At 40.3% G+C, this 20,680-nt stretch overlaps 1 protein-coding gene across 2 annotated transcripts in view; it reads left to right on the plus strand.

The window, feature by feature from the left end:
* The window catches only part of vps50 (VPS50 EARP/GARPII complex subunit), an 83,093-nt gene that overhangs the window by 6,222 nt on the left and 56,191 nt on the right, over window positions 1-20,680 (plus strand). For both annotated transcript variants that reach the window (XM_054763384.1, XM_054763385.1), the window contains exons 3-9: window positions 766-888; window positions 1,687-1,758; window positions 8,788-8,841; window positions 13,186-13,256; window positions 15,122-15,239; window positions 15,571-15,606; window positions 16,529-16,611. In XM_054763384.1, coding sequence (XP_054619359.1) covers window positions 766-888; window positions 1,687-1,758; window positions 8,788-8,841; window positions 13,186-13,256; window positions 15,122-15,239; window positions 15,571-15,606; window positions 16,529-16,611 — 557 coding nt within the window. The remainder of the gene's footprint in view (window positions 1-765; window positions 889-1,686; window positions 1,759-8,787; window positions 8,842-13,185; window positions 13,257-15,121; window positions 15,240-15,570; window positions 15,607-16,528; window positions 16,612-20,680) is intronic.

Raw genomic sequence — 20,680 nt, forward strand, 5'->3', positions numbered from 1 at the left:
CTTGACCAATGTGCCACCGCCCCTCTGCAAAGTTTTATAGAAAGGAGTTTTGCATTTTGACTTTATTTTGATATCCTTTTTACGTCCATACAAAGATACATACGAGACAGCGGTTGGGATTTCAATCAAGCTCTTTAGCTGTACTGTAAGCAAATTCTTTAGCAACTGGACCTTGTTTTTTACTGCAAACACAAGCATTTCATCTCACTTTGTTATTGACCTTCGACCATATTGCTCCTCATTAACGCTGTCAGAAGGATGGGGGTTGAGAGATTTTGCAGCAATAAGCCTCGGCAGATGCATAGCATGTTAATCGATAACACGCTTAAGGGTTCTCACAGATGCCACAAATGGAGGGAATCTCCTTTGGTATTTTTTTTTTTCAGTCATTCCTTTCCTCCCTTTGTTCCTCCCAACCTCGACTGACATCCCCCTTGACGGCGGCGCAGTGAAATAAGCTGCAATCTTCTCCCAAACCACACTGCTTTTCTCACTCAACATCTCTGCTTTTCCTCTCCTTGCCCCCTTGTTCTCCGTCTCATTTTTATTCCGCCCCCTTCTCACTTTGCCTTTGACCTCTGCCTATGTGTTGAAACTCCTCAAGTCTTTCTCATTACATCTTTTAGCCAATTCTTTCGCTTTGTTTTGCTTGATTTTCACCTCCCCCTTTTGTGAGGTTTGTTGTTTTGTACATTCCTAATGGCATGGCAGTGTATTTCTTTTTGTAAATAAATACAAATAAATAAATAAATGTCTGCGTTTCAGGAGGAATTGCGGGAGCTCAGGGAGCAGCCCATTGACCCTCAAGCCGAGCAGGAGATCATTGACAGCATCGAGGATGTCTACTTCTCCAACGACTCTTTTGATATGGTGCAGCACGAACTGGAGGTCAAATAAAATAGTTTCTGTTTTGCGTGCTTGAATTATTGAATGAATGACAACTCACTACCCTGTAAAATTGATGACAAGAGACCGCCTCACAGGTCCCTCCCTCCCTTGATACAAGAGTAATTCCATCAAGCCCACCTCATGCGATATTTGCAATCTGAACTCATGATGGTTTCCTGCGCTTTGGAGCTCATCTTCCTGGTTTCTCACCTGAGCAGCTGCCACTTCCTCTTCTCCAAAGCTGCGTTCCATTGACATCCAGACTGATGGATTGCGTCCACTGAACAGAAGGAGGGTGTGAAATCTCATTAGATTTATCTTGGTCTCACCACACCACCTGAAATGAGACTCTCAATCAAGGGGAAAGTAATTACCTATCATCCTCTGGCGCATGGAATTGTAATATCTTCTTTACCCAGCTGACTTTGTTTGCTGTTTACTAAATAACGTCTTCTACCTCCCTACATATGATCTTATTAAGTGTACTTCCCGAGAAAATTATTTACCTTATTGAATGGAACAAGAGACCATCTTAAACTCATTTGAGTGCTTCACAGAGTATCTTTTACAGTTTAGACACGTATCTGTAAAACCCTCCTACGCTCTGGAATGCCAAGACGTCATGCTTCTTCCTAGTTAGAACTTTTCTTCATGGTGATGTGTTTTAAAGCAGTGGTATACATATATGGATGTGTGTGTCTCACTGTGTTTCTGCTAAATTCTCAGCGACATCATCTGCCAGTGGATGAATTATAAATAAACTTCTTTTTTTTCTTGTTTGTTTATGTGTGCGTTTAGAAGCTCCCAGCTGAGCTGAACCTGTTGGAGTTGGAAGAGTACAGAAACAGATTGAAGAGACAACAGGCAGCAGTAAGTCTCTCACACACACGCACATACAGTACATACATCAAAGTCAAGGGGTATGAGCACTGTACAGGTGGATGGCTCGAGCGAAAACTGAGATAGTAGTAGTTAGGACTACAACTAATGATTATTTTCTTAGTTGGTTAATCTGAAGCTTGTTGTTTTGATGAATTGAGCAATCTGTTAGGCCAGGGGTCTGCAACATTTAACATCTGCAGAGCCGTTTGGACCCATTTCCACCAAATTAAACCCCTCTTGGAGCCACAATAATTTTGTATAATTTCCTTACACGTATAGTCACGTTCCTTTACTGTCTTCCTGTTTTTGCTTGTGGAGTGAGAAGCCACACTTGCCACCCGGCTATCCGTCACATTTTTTGCACTAGTTGTGAGATTATTCCCTCCTGGTTATTGATCAGTTCCTGTTCCAATAACACTTTCCCTCTGTATTTACCATTGTTCATTAGCGAAAAAGGAGCTATCAAGCTAAATACTTTACCAGTGTCATGATTTCTCACCAAATTCATTCACCGGAAAACACTGCCCCCAGCACTTCGGCTGAGAATTGCACGGCACGCACTCAACGCCGACCCAGAATTTTGAAAGGCGCCGTGAAAAGGGACGGCCTAGTGACCACACAGAAGCATAAACCAACTGGAGCCACGTCACAAGGATGAAAGAGCCACATGTAGCTCTGCAGACCCTTGGCTTAGGGGGTCAACTGGGGTAGGCTCCAGCTCACCCATGACTCTAAACCAGATAGTAGATAAAAATCAATTGTCTCTCTTGGTCTTTCCTGGGAATAAATGTTGCAAAAAAGCCACAAAAGAAAATGCAATACACAGGCACCGACAATTCTTCAAAGTCTCATGAACAGTGGACTATAATATAATTATTAGTTTATCCCCATTTACCTACAAATGTAATTAGAATTATATACAGCATTGGTACCACTGCGACGTGTTGTCAGTGAAATGTGATTTGTCAAATGTGAAACCTGTTTTCGGTCGATATTTTTGCGTTTATATTTAGCACGTTTGGAAGGTAGGTGCAAACTGCCACAGCTTTAGAGACGGCTGGTCATTGTGACGAGAAGGAGGCTCTTCTATCCAGCAATGCCATTTGCCATTTGCTACTGGAATGACCGATTTGGAGCCGTATCTCCTATTGGAAGTCCTCGCAACACTGCATTTTCTTGCATCTGGATTTATTCCAGCGCACCACCAAGTTCAAGAGTAATAAGCAGTTTAGTGTGAATTGGACCTGGCTATGCATCTAAGTATTGTGTAAGTGAAGAATGCTATATAAGTACATTTTTGACATGTTCACATGAATATCACTGTAAAACATATATTTACACTACATGTTGTAGTGTAAAACCTTTTTATTTTTTTTAATTTTTATGATGATGCAATGTCTCTGCTGGAGTTGACCGATGTGTTTATTTGCATTCTCCACCAAGACCTACAATTCCATGGCTTTGACACCTCATTTTTTGTTTACGGGCACGCTGCTCTCCCAAACGCTCCATGAAGACAACCGGTACCACGCACAAAATCCTCATTTAAATAGGGCTGTCTGCACCACTTTTGCACCTGTTAAAAATTGCACAAGCAATTTTAGTAGATCACTCATAATGCAGCCACTAACAGTATGGTAAGTGCTATTTTTTTTTAAGTTTACTCATGCAATTTAGCGCTTGTTATTTGGGATTCGGCCCTGTCTGTATTGCAATATAACAGAAGTATGATTTTGTTTCGTTTTTCATGTTGCAGGACAAAAGAAGTTTTTTGGATAGTCCACCTGCATTTGTGAGACTGTATTACAGTAATTTACCACCATTTTCATTCTCATTTTCACCTCATCTATCGCCACAAGGACTTGTGCCTCTCTTTTGAACCCGTCTCCTATATTCCCCCTGCCGATGTCACATGCCATTTGCTAGGCAGTTGGTGAATTGAGAGAATGCAGAAGACTTAATGAAGCCTGTGGCATTGACCTATGCGTTTGTAAACTCATGCAGTGCATCCTGTAGCTTTCCCCCCTTAATATGTCACACTTAGCTTCCAGGCACCTCAGGGGAATAGCCATAGCAACTGTTCCAGTGACCAGTCAGGCCAAAAGTCTGCAACCATGTTGCTCAGTATCTCCTCTAACAGTTGGCCAGTTCAATGCCTTGAGGCAAAAAAGGGTATAAATGAATTGGCTTCCATTTACTGTATTTATTACCCATTAATCATTTTATACACTCCTGGTCCAATTGTTTATATGTCATAATGGGTATCCACAAGAGTTGCTTTGCTTCGGTTCTGCAGTGCTCTAAAAAATAGAATGACTGGACTGCATTCCTGAATCTGGTCATGTTTTTCTCTTATAATTGTTGTAGCACAAAGCATCAAGTGAAAAATAAGAAAGCTCCTCATGGGAGTCGTAAAAGTCAAGTCTCTTCTTCAGCGCTTGAGTATGATAATGAATTACTTTTGATTTTAAATTGGACGCTGGTGCCAAGTGGCATAAAAACACCCCTATAAACCTATGAGTGCAGACATAAACTAAAGGAAACTGCTGTTGAGCAATCTTAAATTTTGATCTTACTCGTGGACAGAGGGGCTTAAATGTTCATTGTTTGAAGAACTTTTTTACGCATGATAGTTCATGCATCAGAAATGAGATTAAAGAGTACATTTGCTAATAGAACACAACCCTAAGGGATTGGGGAGTGAATGTTATCAGCATGCAAATCATTCAGTGGCTACTGTAGGGCAGCCAGATAAGAGATATCATTATTGCACGGTGATGTCATTTACATGAATGGTTGAATATGTGCTACGGAGCATCTTCCTATTGCTGATCTCCTGCCAAGAATGAAAAAGGCCATCTTTGCTGGTGGGTGGTTTATGTGTGTACATTTACAGTGTACAGAGTCTCTGCTCACACACATCATTACTTCAGAGGTGTGCACTCTGTGTGTGAAATAAAGATTATCCCTGTGAAGAAGCAATGATAGTGCATTAATGTTCTCGCCATGGGGGTGTCCTGCGACTGGCTTTCCTCCTGTCAGAACTGCGGAGGGTCTCATATGCGAGGTGCAATTATTTTGGCTTTGTAATGAGATGAGAGACAGATGCATTACCCTTCCCCATCATTTACCTGAATACACTTTGCTTTGGTCGATTGGACATTTTGTGTCAGTGCGGAAGAGAACAACTGCCTTGTCTCTCTTGCCTGAGTTTAATTGGCATCTCTGACTCATTCCTGGCAGAGGTTCATCTCATAGCTAATTGCTTTTGCGCACTGTGAGACGTCAACTCTTGCAGAAATGGGCGTAATGCAAAGATGCACGCCTGAAAGTGACGTACCCCACAGAAGCATTAGCTGAGCTTGTACGGGAGCAGGCCACGCTAATAACATGGTTGAAAAACTCATGTTCTGCTCGTGTAGAAGCACTGAAAAATTAGTGATGCCTTTGCAACCTTTGCTTAAAACCCCATCTGGTTGCTGGAATTCTCCTGGGGAAGGGATTTAAAAGTTGTGTGTGTGTGTGTGTGGGGGGGGGGGGGGGGGGGGGGGGGGGGTGCTGTGAGGGGCAGTGAAGTGTCTTAAACCCGAATTTAGGATTCAGGGGAGCGTATAACTTATTATAAGAAACTAAACCAGTGAATCAGTAAATTATACCACTGCTTGAAAAGAGATACAGCTAATACACTCACTGGGCACACCATTAGGTACACCTGCGCAACATAACACAATGCCTTACTATTACTACTACGTTACTTACTAGGGATGGGTGTCGTCAAATTGGTACTTTTGAAACAGTTTTGGTTCTTACACCGTATCCGAACCATTACTTTAAAAAGTGAAAACATTGTGACATGCAAGTTGGGACAGATCATTTAAATCCATAAATAATATAAATAACATTATCACTATAATGTAATTTTCGGTGTATAAGATGCTACTTTTTTCTCACGCTTTGAACCCTGCAGTGATGCGGCTAATTTATGATGACGTTCTAATCTCACAACATCTCGTATGCTTCAAAACAGTCATTTTGTGCTTCATGCACACAGCGTCATCGTGGAAAATACACAACGAAATTCATATGATGCAGCTTTCAAGTTTAATGGCGATCGATCTAGCAACTTTAGATGTAGCTCAAGTCTGCCAGCCAACCGATTTCGAAAGCCTGACTACTGTGAGATGAAGAAGACGGCACAAGCTCAACAGCTAATTTGGCTCTAGATGAAAGTGACACTGAGAGCGACCACGAAAGAGAGAGAGACCGACAAAGTGTGTGATGAAGGAATTATGAGGCTGTTCAATTCCGACACTAAAGAAATGTAGGAAGAAAGTGACAGCGATGAATGATTTTTCTGGTTGGGCTACTGTTTAACCAGCCTTGTTACATGCACTGTTTGTAAAACAACATTTATTTAAATAAAAGTACAAAACAATCTTTTTGTGTAACATATTTCTGTGTACTAAATATCCCATGTTACGACGTGGACACCTGCGGTACCGGCTTATAGACAGGCACAAATACATGTACAAATCTTTTTTTCTCTTTAAATTTAGTGGGTGAGGCTTATATTCAGGTGCGCTCAGTCCAGTCCAGTCCGGAAATTATGGTTATAAAATTATGAATAAAATCCACAAGAAATTATAATTATCACAGCAAAACCAACAACAATATGGAACACAGGGAATGTTCCGAATTGGTTGATAATGAAGATGTGTTGACAGTACTACAGTGAAATGTGTGCTATGTTGGAATTGAGCACTGCTGTTGGCGTATTAAGGTCGGCAATAGAGCTTCAGACTCGATACAGGATGTTACTTGCACAGTTTCACCTTCAAGCACTTGTTGCAGGTGGCTGGGTCTGCATTCATTTAGCACTGAAATTAAGCACCAATAGCTATTTTTTTTTTCCTGTTCTGGTTGGCACCAGTGGCAAGTATGGAATTGAGTTTTGGTACCCATCCCGAGTTACTGCTTTGCCTGCCATGTAACACCGTTATGTATGATGCATCACTGGAAAAAGGCAAATGATGAAAGGGATGCCTTTCTTACACTTCCAATTAAAATGAGCACTATCATCTTTGTGAAGGCAGCCTAATCATGTTAGTGTTCCTAATGTTTGGCCTGTGAGTGTTTTGCTTTACGTTACAAGTGAAGTACTTAGTGGGCATTGAGTTCATTGTCTTCGTGCCTCCTAATCAGCATGATTGAACCACAAGTGACTTGTTTGCTTACTCCTTTAATTAGTGCCAGCCAATTTAGCTCTAATTGATAAATACATCACAGTAAGGACTACCGTGAGAATGCAAACATACTCCTTTTCAGGCAAATTAAGCATAAGCCAAACATGTCGATTTTTATTACTCCCTGGCTAATGAGCGAACGCTAGATACATCATCTAAAAAAATCCCATGTTGAGTCTCCACGAGAGGTTTGATGTGGTGACTTTGAAATGTAGGCTGTCATTGTCAAGAGGGCTCCTTCCCTCTCAGTTCTCAGTCCTACAAGACATAACATTGTTAATTAAATGAAAACCTTCATTTTATGCTTGTCTGTACAAGTTAATTACAGATTGTTGATAAGTTTATAACATTTATCTCACTTGCTATCCATTTACAGCACACAAAGCATGGTGCATGAAGGTGTGTTGCCAAGTCATTTTTCAGCCTTGTGGGTCAGATATAAGGTTTAGTTCCTTGCACCTGGCTCTCCATAATGGATTTGAACTCTGTCACCCCTTTTAAAACATTAGGTGCCATTTTGACCCTACTTTGGAGGTGATTTCTATGTACAGTGGAACCTCGGTCAGTGTGATGAATTCGTTCCAGAAGGTCCGACTTTAACCAAACATATATATAGCATATATATCCATTCATACAGTATATTACTAAAAATTGTTTTCACGTTTTAAAAAAAAACAACTCATTTTTAAGGTGTGGTGGCTTTTATTTTGCAGTGGCGCACCGCCACGATCAGTTACATGTAGTGGAAACCCCGTAACAACACGACATACTGTATGCTAACCGGAGAATGCACGCAAGCCAGACAAAATCGTGGCGTCAATATACAACGTGAACTGAAAAACATGCTGAACCGTGGTTTTACTGTAGTTACAATCTGACATACCTCTCCATTTGCTTCTCTAGTTCTTCCTGAATCTTCTGGATATTTATTTTCCACGACCATTATGTTTGCCATGCAAATAAATCCAATGCATACTCACGCACCAATTTGCCATAATGCATATTTGATATGGTTTGTAACAACCATCGATCTGTGTCAATGTATGGACCAAGTCGCAAATGAGTCGATGCATAAAGAAATGAGACCTTAGTGAAGGATCATGGAGGTTTTTAGTAGAATATGAGTTTACTCCAGGAACTTAGTGTAATAATGATTTAATTATGAGGTCTGTGGGGAGTGGCAGAAGTTGTCACTTCTGTGTTCCCTCCATAGCATTATGAATCTGTCCGAGCAATCAGGAGATCAAGAGTTTGAATCTTCATTTTGACATCCATGTGTGGAGTTTGCACTTTTCTCCAGGTACTCCGGCTTCTTCCCATATTCCAAAAATATGCCTGGTAGGCTAATATGAGACTCTAAATTGACCATACAGTAGGTGTGAATGGGAGTGTGAATGGTTGTTGGTCTGTGTGTGCCCTGCGATTGGCTGGCCACCAGTTCAAGGTGTACCCCATCTCTCACTCAAAGTCAACTGGGATAGGCTTCAGTTTACCTGGTGGATTGATAGTTCCTCTCGGTTAGGATTGAGCGAGCTTCATTGAGGGACAGATGGGAATGGCCGTGATTAATTGTGTGTTTTATGCCAAAAGCAGGCATAAGCAATCTCTTCAAATATCTGTATAGAAAGTATGACTGTGCTTTAGATGAAATCAGTTATTGTTTTTCTTGCTGCAGGCTCTGTATTGAGATAACATTGCATTTGCGGGGTGACATTTGGGGAAACATTTCCCTTTTTTAATACATTTCTCCTTTTTGCTCTCTCCCTCTCTGTAGGTTTCTAAAAAGGTTGCTGATCTCATTTTGGAAAAACAGCCGTCTTACGTCAAGGTAAACCTTCCTTTTTTGTTACAAAAATTGTCATTGTCATTGCCATAAGACTTTATCCTCCCACTAGAAGTGTTGGTAGCAAGATTGGAAGAGAGTAATAAGATTGATTTTATTCAGAATATCATCCTGAATTAAAAGTTAATCCCCTGAAATCTCTGCTTTGCTCATCCAATGATGTTGCAATGACTGGAAATATGTGCAGAAGAGATTTGATGTGAGTGTGTGAGAGAGAGAAAGATAGATAATGTGGTAAAAATAAGGGACTAAGGCGAGTCTATTTTGGTCTGATTCATTTTTCTGCAGTCAGCTGCTTTCTGTTTGGTCATTCTGCTGCAAAGGAACGCTTTTTGACCTTTCAAACACGAAATTCACGAGCTGGGAGTAATCACGGGCAAAGGCAAAACAAGATGAACAATTATTAATATTTTAATTCCTGCTGCACGTGTCTGCGTCCGGCATCAATATATGTCCTCTTATTTTCACTTTCTTTAACTTTGTATTCAAATTAATTGGTTTCATTAATGATCTCGGTTGCGCTTTTGGTCCTAGCAGTATTCAGCAGATAGCGTAAATGCCTTCTGATTACTGGCATTGTTAAGCCTCTGTGACCCTCCCGGTGACTCTGCCGCTTTCAAATGGCAGCACAATTTATTAGCAGGGGCATTCGTCTGCACCCGTCTCAGCCAACAAACGGATGGCCTACAAAATGCCCGGTGGAGTTCAGAGGGCACTTTCCATAGCCGCTGCATTTATGTCATAATGAGTCATTTCAGTTGTTTTTTTTATGATGTTGTATGATGATGATGATGATTTGTCTGCATTCAGGGGCACTCAGATTCAACGTTCTTCTTCTGGCTCTGTGTCTGTGTTAGAAGTTTCGTTATTACCATTCTCTGCACCTTCGCCACCACTTTGTGTCATGATTTGCTATCAAAGAGGTAAACAGAAATGTATAAAGCATGGAAACAGGCAGCCCCCCAGCCATGATGCTTCCTCTACCCTGTGTTTGCGTGCCGCGCATCGCCCGTCAGTGCAAACATAATTTGTGCAGACATATAAACCCCTGGCTTTGAGCTTAAAATGATGGCCTGGTAAGCATCTAATGTGATTCATAGCAAGGGAGAGAGTCGTCTTCTGCTGTGACTGCCTGTGTCTGATCACTGTTGATGCCCACTAGCCACACGTGGCCTCCTCTTGCACTCAGAAAAGATGTTATCATGCCTTCTCATGTGGAAGGTCACATGAAGGCCAGAGCCATTGTCACTAATTCGCTTCCCAAACTTGACTTCTATGTATGTATTTTGCAAGCACCTGCTGTTAGATTGGGTCATCTCCTATTTGCGTACCTAGCTATACTACACCTAAGGCTATACTCTGGTCAATTACTTTTCTCCATAGTACTGTAACTTCGGTGTATAAACTGCTACTTTAAAAAAAAACTTAGGACCCTGCGGCTTATACAGCGGTGCGGCTAATTTATGGCTAAATTCTCATCTCCTTTACTTCAGAACTATACAGTACTAATGGTTGAAATACTGTGCCATTCGCAAGAAAGTGAAATGGGAGCTCTTTTTTTAGCAGGAGCCAATCACGAGCCAAAAGTGAACGCACAACGAGCTTGTGAACCCATTGGAAATCACAGGAGGTCATTATGCAATATAACAGTCTGACTTACGGTGTTATCTTACAGGGAACATTAAAATCATCGCACAGCAACTTAGCACTCAAAAGGTAGCTGAGAAATATAAAATACAAGTACCAATATAAAAATAAATAAATAAATAAAATAAAAAACAAAACCTATCCGCATACTAACGAGGTCTTATAATAAGTTTCACTAATAAAGTAACCCCCCCAATATATTACATATATGAAGTATGGTTTTTGACCATTTATGTTGATACATTTAAAAATGAATAACTACCATGGCATGCAGAAGCGCTGTCGTAAAAATGTGCTAAAGGAGGAAGTGACGTAGGTCTCGCGCATGCGCAGAACCGATTGCGTTTCTGGTACGTAATGTGTAGTGACACTGGGCTCTCCCCCGGCAGCCATTTGTTTAACCTTGGTGGTCAGACCTGACAATTACAATTGAGGTCTGAAGGCTGTTTTTGCGAGGGAGATTACAAACTGACAGGAAAAAGATCTGTCTGGATATAGACGTGTAGGTAGGCTCATATCAGACACCCATGTTGATTAGTACAAAATGTCAACTCTAGGGATACGTGCATTTTTTTTTTTGTCACAAATGCCATTCATTTTTGTTTCCCATTAATCTGCTTTACAATAAAACAGACCGAAGGCAGGGCCCAAACAGCAGCATCATTAGAATGTAGAGGCAGAGTAAGTAAATTGAGCCATTGCATAGTCAACGTGTTGGAGGGTCACAGACCTCTGATGAATATATGAATAACAAGGCAAATGGAGAAAAAAAAATCTCCTTTTTGCTTGACCTTTACTGCAGCTTTCCCATCGCTTGTTTGTGGACATAGTTGAAGTTGGTTTGCACTGTTAATATTTTTTCCTCACCTTTGTTATACTGAATGTTGTGTATGTGCAGACAATGTACAGAGAATGCATGCACGAGTGTAAACATTCACAATAAGTAGAAATGCTATTACTAACATAGTCCATCATAACGGAAAAAAAGTTCAGGAAACAACCAAAAAATGTAGAGAAGCCACCTTTTTCGGCGTTTGCTAACCTGTCGTGTGGAGCGGAGTAAACACGCTTCAGTTTGCAGTGAGCAACAAGAAGCACGATTTATACAAAAATCATGAAATTCAGCCACCTGGAAGAGTGTCCAGCAGTGACTTGTTAGCTAGCTTCTAGCAGCCCGGAAATAGTGAGTAAAACATGATTGAAAATTGGCTATGTAGCTCACACTTTGCCAGACCGTGCAGCAAAACATTGAAGGACATATTCAAGAATATAATCATGCAGAATGATTTGGTGTAAGAATGCAAATGTACACGTTATTTTCATTATGTCTGACGCTGAGATAAGCTTTCACTGCTTTTCGATCGCCTTGTTTTCAACTATTTTATGTCTTCATGCATCACACCATGTACACTACACACATGTAATTGTATCAAATAATTTCAGTGACATCTGCCGTTATTCACTTTAATGTCCAAAATATTGCACAAACATACTGAGTGTCTATGTGGCCATAGCTTATGCTTGCCCCCCGTCTGCCCACCAGAACTGCCTCTAGGTCACATGGTTGAAACCCAGCAATAAACTACTTTATTACGCTTATCAGCTGTAAACTGCAGATAACCAACTATACTATTTACCATTTAGTACTGTTCAGTGTTTCCCAAATAAAATGCATGTGACAATACTAATAGTTTCTTCTTAAACCTGATTGGACGTTAATAGATTCATTCCAAGGGAAAATATGCTGTCTTGGTGGAAATGACGTAATAACGATCACATTAGTTGAATACATTGAATGGGGACACCTTTTATTCAACACATTCACTGAAAATCTGGAAGTATTTTCAAGTCGTCGGACTAAAGTCCGAATCAACCCCCAAGTCACTGATGTCAAAGACCAAGTCGAGTTTCAGGTCTTTCATGATATTGTCAAGTTGTGTCCAAAGTCACTGAAATTGTGACTCGAGTCCACACCTTTGCTATTTACTTTGTCAGCATGTTAAACGTGTATTTCAAAATATACAGCACAAAACCGAGTTTTGGACAACAAGATAACGCTGCCGTTAAAGTTAACGGTTGGTTAAGTATACTGTACTTAACTAGTGGTGAAATAAATAACCGAGTTTTGAACAACCGGGCCCTGGTTGGCGAGCAGAGAATGATAAGACAAGACAAGATAAGATTGATAAGACAGCCTTGTCAATTGGATCAACTTTCGAAAGCTGCTGTGCTAATTGTCAGGGTCCTCGGATCATCATGGGAGGCTGCTGAGAATGAGATCATTGATCATTTACTTTCAGCTAAAGGGCCTCTTTACTGAGGTCTTTTATTATAATTTTTTTTTGTGAGAACATTAAGAAAAAAAAGAAGGACAAGTCTATGACACCTCAGGCATTACATTAGTCAGACCAAGTTGAGAAAGTTGAGGATATAGCCACTTGTAGTTGCATAATAACCCAAATCTCAGAGTGAAGGGCTCTCTTTGGCAATAGTTTGTTGGTAAATATAATATCATTAGCAAAGGCCCAGCAGGGTCCATCTCACCCCATAACGTGTGTTAACATAGTAGCTGATGTGAAGAGTTGAAGAGGCAATTTGCTTGATAAATGACTGCATCAGAGAAATCCGTCTTTGCCCGAGGCTCCTTCTAAACATGACAAATGTTTTGTTTGATTTTCTAAGGAGCTGGAGAGAGTGACTGCGTTGCAGACCAACCTGCAGCTGGCAGCTGTCATTTGCACGAATGCAAGAAGGTAACGGTGTCATCTGTGAATGAAAGATTAGTATTGTTGCTTTTCATGTTGTACAACAGTGTACAGTAATCGCTTGTTTATTGTCGTTAATTGGTTACAGACTCGACTGTGATAAGTGGATTCCCGCGAAGTAGGATTCTTTATTTATAAATCAAATGTTTTCGCAGTTAGAGAATAGAAAACCTGCTTATGACCTTCTAAATATGGTTTTCAACATTATTAGAGCCCTCTAGACATGAAGTAACATCCCTGTAGTCACCTTTACTCTCGTATTACCCAATATAGAAAACATACTAAGAGAAAAAAGCCATAAGACATAAATAAGACTCGTGTGTGTTCGTGTGTGTTGCTATAAATGTGTTTCCTAAGGGAGCTGGGTGGCCGGCAGACAGGAAGTGACGTTGGGGTTCAGAGTTGAATTGAGTACTGCAGCAACAGTTTTTATCCGGGATTTTTATTAGAGATTAATCAATTTTTCCTGTCGTGAGATAATTCAAACCTGCAACAAAAGCCTGTTGTTCCGGCGATCAAGTCTGGTGTTTGTGTGTCTCAGCAAATATTACAGTAACAATACTACCTACATATAGCGACCAGTGTGGAATCCTACATACAGTATCATTCACAGCATCTTGAATGTGTCCTCTGAATGCCGTATATTGTATATGTATTTTAGTTCATTTAGCCATTTTATTCTTGAAAATGCTTACTTTAGGCAAAAATTTATATATTTTGGAAAAAAAAAGAAGAAGCTGTGAAATTCGACCAGTGAAGTGGCGAGGGACGACTGTACTTCTCTACTTAGTTGATACATGTTTTGTTTAGTCACTTGTGTTTGTTTAAACAATTTTCCATCTTTCGTTGGCCAGACGCTTATAAGACATAAAAATAAATGCTAATTATACAGTGTTCTCAAAGCTAAAGGAAATTGGACTCACTGTGCAATGAACTCACGAAGCCTTAGAATGAGCTTTGTAATCAAAGATCTTTGGCTTTGAGATAAACGAGACGGAAGATGTAGTTCAGGGTCGAAGTTCTGTCTGATATGCAAATATGTGTCCAACATATTTCTTTCATTTCACAACAGATTTACCGCACAGCTTGCCTATCCAAAAATATAGAGTGATTTGGGATTTGTTGCTTTTCTGCTCTGCTGTTTTGATTGTACTCTTTCGAAGTCGTCTTCTGCCTGTGGTCTGTAGTTTTAGAATTCCTTCAAGCCTCCACTGTGTTGCTAAGATAGTATCAGTTTGTAATTGACCACCTCATTATAACATTTAATGACTACTGTATATCTGTATGTTCAACAGTAAAATTATATAATCAGAAAATTATACTTAATTTGAAACTTAATTTATCATTCTTGAACTCTATACAGGTGGTCCTCTTTACGGCGTTCCGATGTTTGCCGTTTCGTGGTTGCCTATGCACTTCTATTAATTATTTATATTGTACAAAAAGAAAAAGAGAACTGTTTACGTGTAATATGTCAGCGGATTAATACATTGGCGGACTGGCAGAGTAACACGTAGTCGCGTCGCTCTTTTTAGTTAACTATTTATGTTTTATATTTTTTTTATTACAGTTTCATTTAATTTTGGAATTTAATCTTTTTATTACTGTGTTTTATGTGTTCTGTGTACAGTGTGAGTGAGTTAATTTAGGTTTAATATAGATGTAAGGTTAGACTTACACCAAAGCTCCACAGTCTAGAAACGGAACTGGTACGTAACCCGAGGACTACCCGTATTAAAGTAATTTACAGATAATAAAAAAATATTGTTTTTATTCTGTACCAAATGCTCGCTGCCTGTGTGTACCTAATCAGAGCACCACTGTCACTTGTCTTTGTGATTTTGTCTGCTTAGACAACTGGGCGTAGCAAAGGAGGGATTCACAGAAGCAAGCTTGGGCTTACTAGCCAATCAGAGAAGACGTCAACTCCTAACAGGCCTGCTCAAGTCTCTTCGGACCATTAAGACGCTGGTAAATATGTTCAGTGATATAATAATGCATTTAACCATGTCTACAGTCATTATATTGAAAAGTACAGCGAATATTAACCAGCACTAAACATTCGATTTAGTTCTGATTCAATTTGTTAGAGGTACAATTCAGACAATAATAAACAGACAGCCATTTTATGATGTATAAAGACAGGTACATAGTGGACTTTATTCCAGTTATTTGAAAAGCTACAGTTGCTCTTGATTGTCCTTTACGCCTCATAAATGATCCTTATAGTAAACCACATAATGAGTGTTGGGATGTGATTTTACATGTTCAAGTGTCGCTCATGTCAATCTTCCCTTCACAGCAAAGAACAGATGTGCGACTCAGCGAGATGCTGGAGGTATTGTAAAGCCCCCTCTACACACATTGACACATTATGTTGATGACTTACTTTAAAGGTCAAATATCATTACACATCAGACATTGAAAGCTGAACCCACACAAGCACTTGACCTTCTTCCAAATGCCTCGCTTTTATGATGATCCACTGGAGCGCTTAGAATCAACATTAGTGCCACTGAATTTAATGCCTTGTTATCTGAAGAGTATCTAAGCATTTTACAGAAGATACTTAATTAAACCGTGACTGACAAAAGGTGAAACATGATATTACAGTACACCCCTCACATTTCAGCAACCCTTTCATGATATCTTCTCGAGCGACAATACTACAGTATTAAAATGAGTGCATGAGTGCTTCCGGCACAGTGGAGAAGCTGGTCATTGAGGGAAACATGGATTACAACATGTACTGTGGCATGATCCCCCCCTTGGAAACTGGGCTGCATGGCAGTTTTCCAACAGAACCACCTCATCACACCTCCAAGATGACATGTGCCTTGCTGAGGAGGTGATGGATTGAGCAAGTATGCCTCCGCCTGTGAGGCATCCTCAAGCGGGAGAGTGGAGGAGCGCAAGGTGTATAACATCCAACAGCTCTGGGATGTTATCACGGAGGAATGAAAAAGAATTCCAGTAACAACCTGTGCTGCTCTGGTGAATTCCATGCCCGAGAGGGTTAAGGCAGTGCTACAGTAACCCCTAATGGTTCTCACACTAAATATGACACAATTTGGACATGTTCACCGTGAAGCATTCTTGTGTTGCCAGCTATTTAGACAATTATGACTTAGTTTTAGAAGACAGTAACTCTATACTGCAGCTATACAATATTTACACTGACTACTTATATGTGTACAGTATATGTATAGTAAGATATAGTACAGTACATATGCAGTTGTCATATCACTCTGTTGTTCCAGGAGGAAGATTATCCTGGTGCTATCCAGCTCTGCCTGGAATGCCAGAAGGCTGCCAGCACATTCAAACACTATAGCTGTATCAGGTATGGTATTTATTGGTATTCAAACGGTTGTTGGGCCTTACCTATGCTGTAGTCTTCATGTGATTTCAATATTGTGTGTATGTATTGTTCATCACAGTATTATGTAGAAAAAAATATGTATTTTGTATTATGTAAAAAAAAAAAAAAGATTTTTGACTTCCTTGATCCTGCAAAGGTAGAATTCTAATTTATTTCCTCCTTATTGATCCGTGCCACCTGTGTTGGAACCTGAGGTGTCAAAATACACACAGAAAAAAAAGGCTTTTTTGTTATATAATGAACCACTAAATGCACAACCTCTAGCATAGTCATGCATTTCTTTCAGTGATTTCACATTAAGGACTGATTTCTGCCTTCAAGGGAAACCAACACTGATGCAAGAAGCATTTTACTCCCACTAACAACAATCAGCAGTTAAGCAAAGTCGCTTGTGAAAAACTGGGACTCTGATTGTAACAATTCGGCTTAAGTGACAGGATGACGGATGGTTAGTAAGGATGCATTATACGCTGGAAATTGCCATGCTGAGCACTCCGTCTTTACTCCGCCCTCTTGCATCTGCACTCAATTTGCTATATGATATCACTTCTGTCTTCACATTGACATTAATTTGTCATTATTGGCTTTGAATGCGCATGGGGATGCTCATACAAAGTACAGGTATGCATGACAAAGAAGTGGCTGCATACAAAAAAGTTCCACACGCTATTATACCAGTGATGTCTCCCGATTCAAGGTGGCTGGTGGGGAAAAAGAGAGAGATTCACTCTTGGTAGCATGGTTTCATTTTTTTGGTCACCTTGTATTTGCTCTTCTTCTCAAAATAGTAATAACACAAGATTTCAACATGAGTACATTGGTGTTTGGCATGCACATTTTAATCAAGTACTTTGGCCCTGACGGCGTCGCCTTCTCCAAGCAGCTCTTTCCCGGCCGGATGCACTTTGATTTAACCTTGTAGCAACACTTTGCCATGCGCCGCTGAACGCCCAACTTGGTGGTTTGATTTTACGGCCGCCCTCCCGGGATGTGTTTGTGTCCCTTGCCTTTTAAAAGTCAATATTGTTATTTGAAGAACACTGTTACACACCCCCCTGCCCCGTCGCAATGCATTTTCGTCAAGTGCGCCCAACGTCAACATGGCGATAATAAACTGAACTCCGTTTGGAAGGCAATAACAAAATCTAGCCTCCAGCATATATCAAAGTAAATGAGTGGGATAATAATTTGCCAGATTCCAATTATGTAATCAATTCCAGTTGGGACTAGTAGTAACATCCATCTCCGTTTAGGATATGATGGACAGTGCATGTACAAACATTTGGCCTACCTTCATGCCTGTCACAGAACCATAACCTCTTGGATTATGCTTAATATTCTAATGCAGGAGGCCCTCGGTCTACTTAGTTACCACTGTCTGTTTCATAGGAGCAGATCCTTTCACATGTTCAAAGATAGCATCTTTATCCTTGATGATAGTGGCAGCTTGGATTGGGCATGTAGCCATAGTTGATCGACATTTCTCCTCCACCTTTTGAACATTTTAAGATGTCTTAATACACTTTACTTTTCACTTTCGCGTTCCTTTTCTTTGACGCCACCAGAAGAGCGCATCACCTTTGGGAGACATAATGAATGGAAAAATGTGAAATAGAAAGGAACACAGTGATATTGTCCTTCCGTAGTGCAGCTCTGTTGTTGAACAATATTAATAATTCATGAAAGTGCATAGTATCCACTAAACATCATAACACCAGGGCCGCCAGTAATTTGTTCCAAGTCCAAAGTGTGAAAGGGTTATTTCAGGTACTGCTGATACTCCAGATAGCCACTTCAGCTAATTTCTCCACTAGCGTTGTGGCAGATAGTTTGCTTCTAATCTATTGGGAGCACAGGGTGGTTAAGGTGTTCGCTCAAGGGAAGGAAAAGAAGGGCTTATAGGGCTGCCATATTAATTTGTGTTTTATACTTTTAGAGACACTGTTTTGGAGTGTTGGAGTGTTTTGGAGTGTTTTTCCACTCTAGGATTTTGATTTCTTACATATACTGTACACTTGTTAAATCAGTGTGTTTGTGTCAGTTGTTTTGTACACACCAAAAGAAAGAAATGTACTGTAATTTTTCCTTTGCACAATATCAGCCACACTGATATTTATTATTCATTTCCTTGGATAAATCTCAGCAGTTGCAGGGTAATTCATTTTTTCTGGGCCAGACTTGGGTCTGTATGACAAACAAAGAGAAAAGTAGAAACACCTGAGATGTTGATGTCCGTGTTGTGACTGTTTCTCAATCTTTCCTTTATGCTGTGTTTCACTTTTTAAATCCACTTTGTTGTCTCTCCGCCTGCTGCATTACAGTGGCTTTCATGACCGCAGCAAAAAAAATGGCAGTCTCACAAAATCTCAGCTTCCGGGCCAGACCCTCGAAGCTACGGATAGCATATTTAACCAGTCAGCAGTTTACTGTGGCCCCGTGGACACCTATTGCCACTTCTAATTGAAAACGGGGTGTATAAAAAAAAAAAAAAAAACTGTTAGGTTTCCTTGTAACTACTATTTCAATCCTTGAGTTCCCTGCAGGGAGCAGATAGTTAATTAGGTTTTCCTCCTCATTTGTTATTTATGCATTCTGTCTGATCATACAAGGATGCCAGTATGTGAGGAGGCGCTGCATCTGATTCCGAACTCACGTGCACAAATACTGGATGACATAGTGTTATTTTGAGGTATAGATATATGTATGATAAGATATTTTTTCATATATTCTTCCAGTGCCCCTCAGTTTATGGCGCTGCTCTTGCATTACGTTACCACATGGCCGTGTGGGTCTGCCAGGAAATGCTGTTCATTCAGTTGGCCTCCACTCCCAGTCGGACGCCTTGAACTAAGAGCTGTTAAGCATTCTCTTGGGTCTTTAGTGTGGACTTTTACATGTAGTTCTTCAGTTGTCCGGGCCTGCTATTGATCAGGACAGCCGTCTGTACTCGCGCCTGGCCTCCTGGCGTCATTGTGTTATGTAACAACCCGTTAACCTTCACCACACTGTCTGGATTTTGGCAGAGCGTTGAATTGGTGTTGCTGTGCCTGGTGTTGGACTGACTGCTGATTACTGGATTTATGTGAGGCTTCTCCTCTCAGTGCCTTTTTAGTTTCTGAGTTGACAACTCTGAACAAAGTTTGTATCTGCCAACTTGTTCTGGCTATGAGTGTCACAATTCTCCATGACAAGGATTCTCCAACTTTTTGAGACCACGGACAAGAACAGTTTCAACCAATCCTCATGTCAAAAAAATAAAAATTCATTTGTATTATAAGCCATAGGAATTATTTATATTTCAGATATTTCAAACCACTGTAAATACCTGAGACTGTGTTTCATATAAATGAAGTGAAAGTAATTTTCAAGTAACAAATCCTGCATAATTCATAACGATAACAATATTAGTACAGGTGGTCCTCTGGTTATATATGAGTTCTGTTCCGAGACTGTGATGTAAGTCAAACGTATACCTAAATTTAACCAAAATTAAACCTTAAGTCACTCACATTGTACACAGAACACATGAAGGCCATACAATACAGTAATACAACACTAAGTATGATACAATTATGAGGCAAGAGATTGTTCAGGAGAATCTACAGAAGGCGCTGAGGTAGAGGGTACAGGATCACTTCCTGAGTCAACATAAGGCTCACTGGAATGCAGTATACAGTTCTGGTCTTCCAGCCAAAACACAAGCAATCTTTCTATCACAATAATATGAGCACAACGTTGCTTAGTTATCTCTGTCGCTTTTAATCAGAGCAGATCCTTTTACATGGTTAAGGATATGATCTTCATCCTCATGATAGACGTAACAGTTGAACGGTTGTGACCAAAAGTGCGGCCAATATTGGTGGCCGTTTCTCCTTTCTCATAGGTTCTGAGGATGTTTTCACTTCCGTGGTGAAGGCTTTTCTTTTTCTCCGCGCACTTTCACCAGAAGATCCTGGCTTACGCTTGGTAGACATAATGAAATGCAAAAAGTCAATTAATCAGCAACCTCATTCACTCCTTGTAGCTGTGA

The sequence above is a fragment of the Dunckerocampus dactyliophorus genome, chromosome 20 (genome assembly GCF_027744805.1).
Source record: "Dunckerocampus dactyliophorus isolate RoL2022-P2 chromosome 20, RoL_Ddac_1.1, whole genome shotgun sequence".
In the NCBI taxonomy this organism is placed as follows: Eukaryota; Metazoa; Chordata; class Actinopteri; order Syngnathiformes; family Syngnathidae; genus Dunckerocampus; species Dunckerocampus dactyliophorus.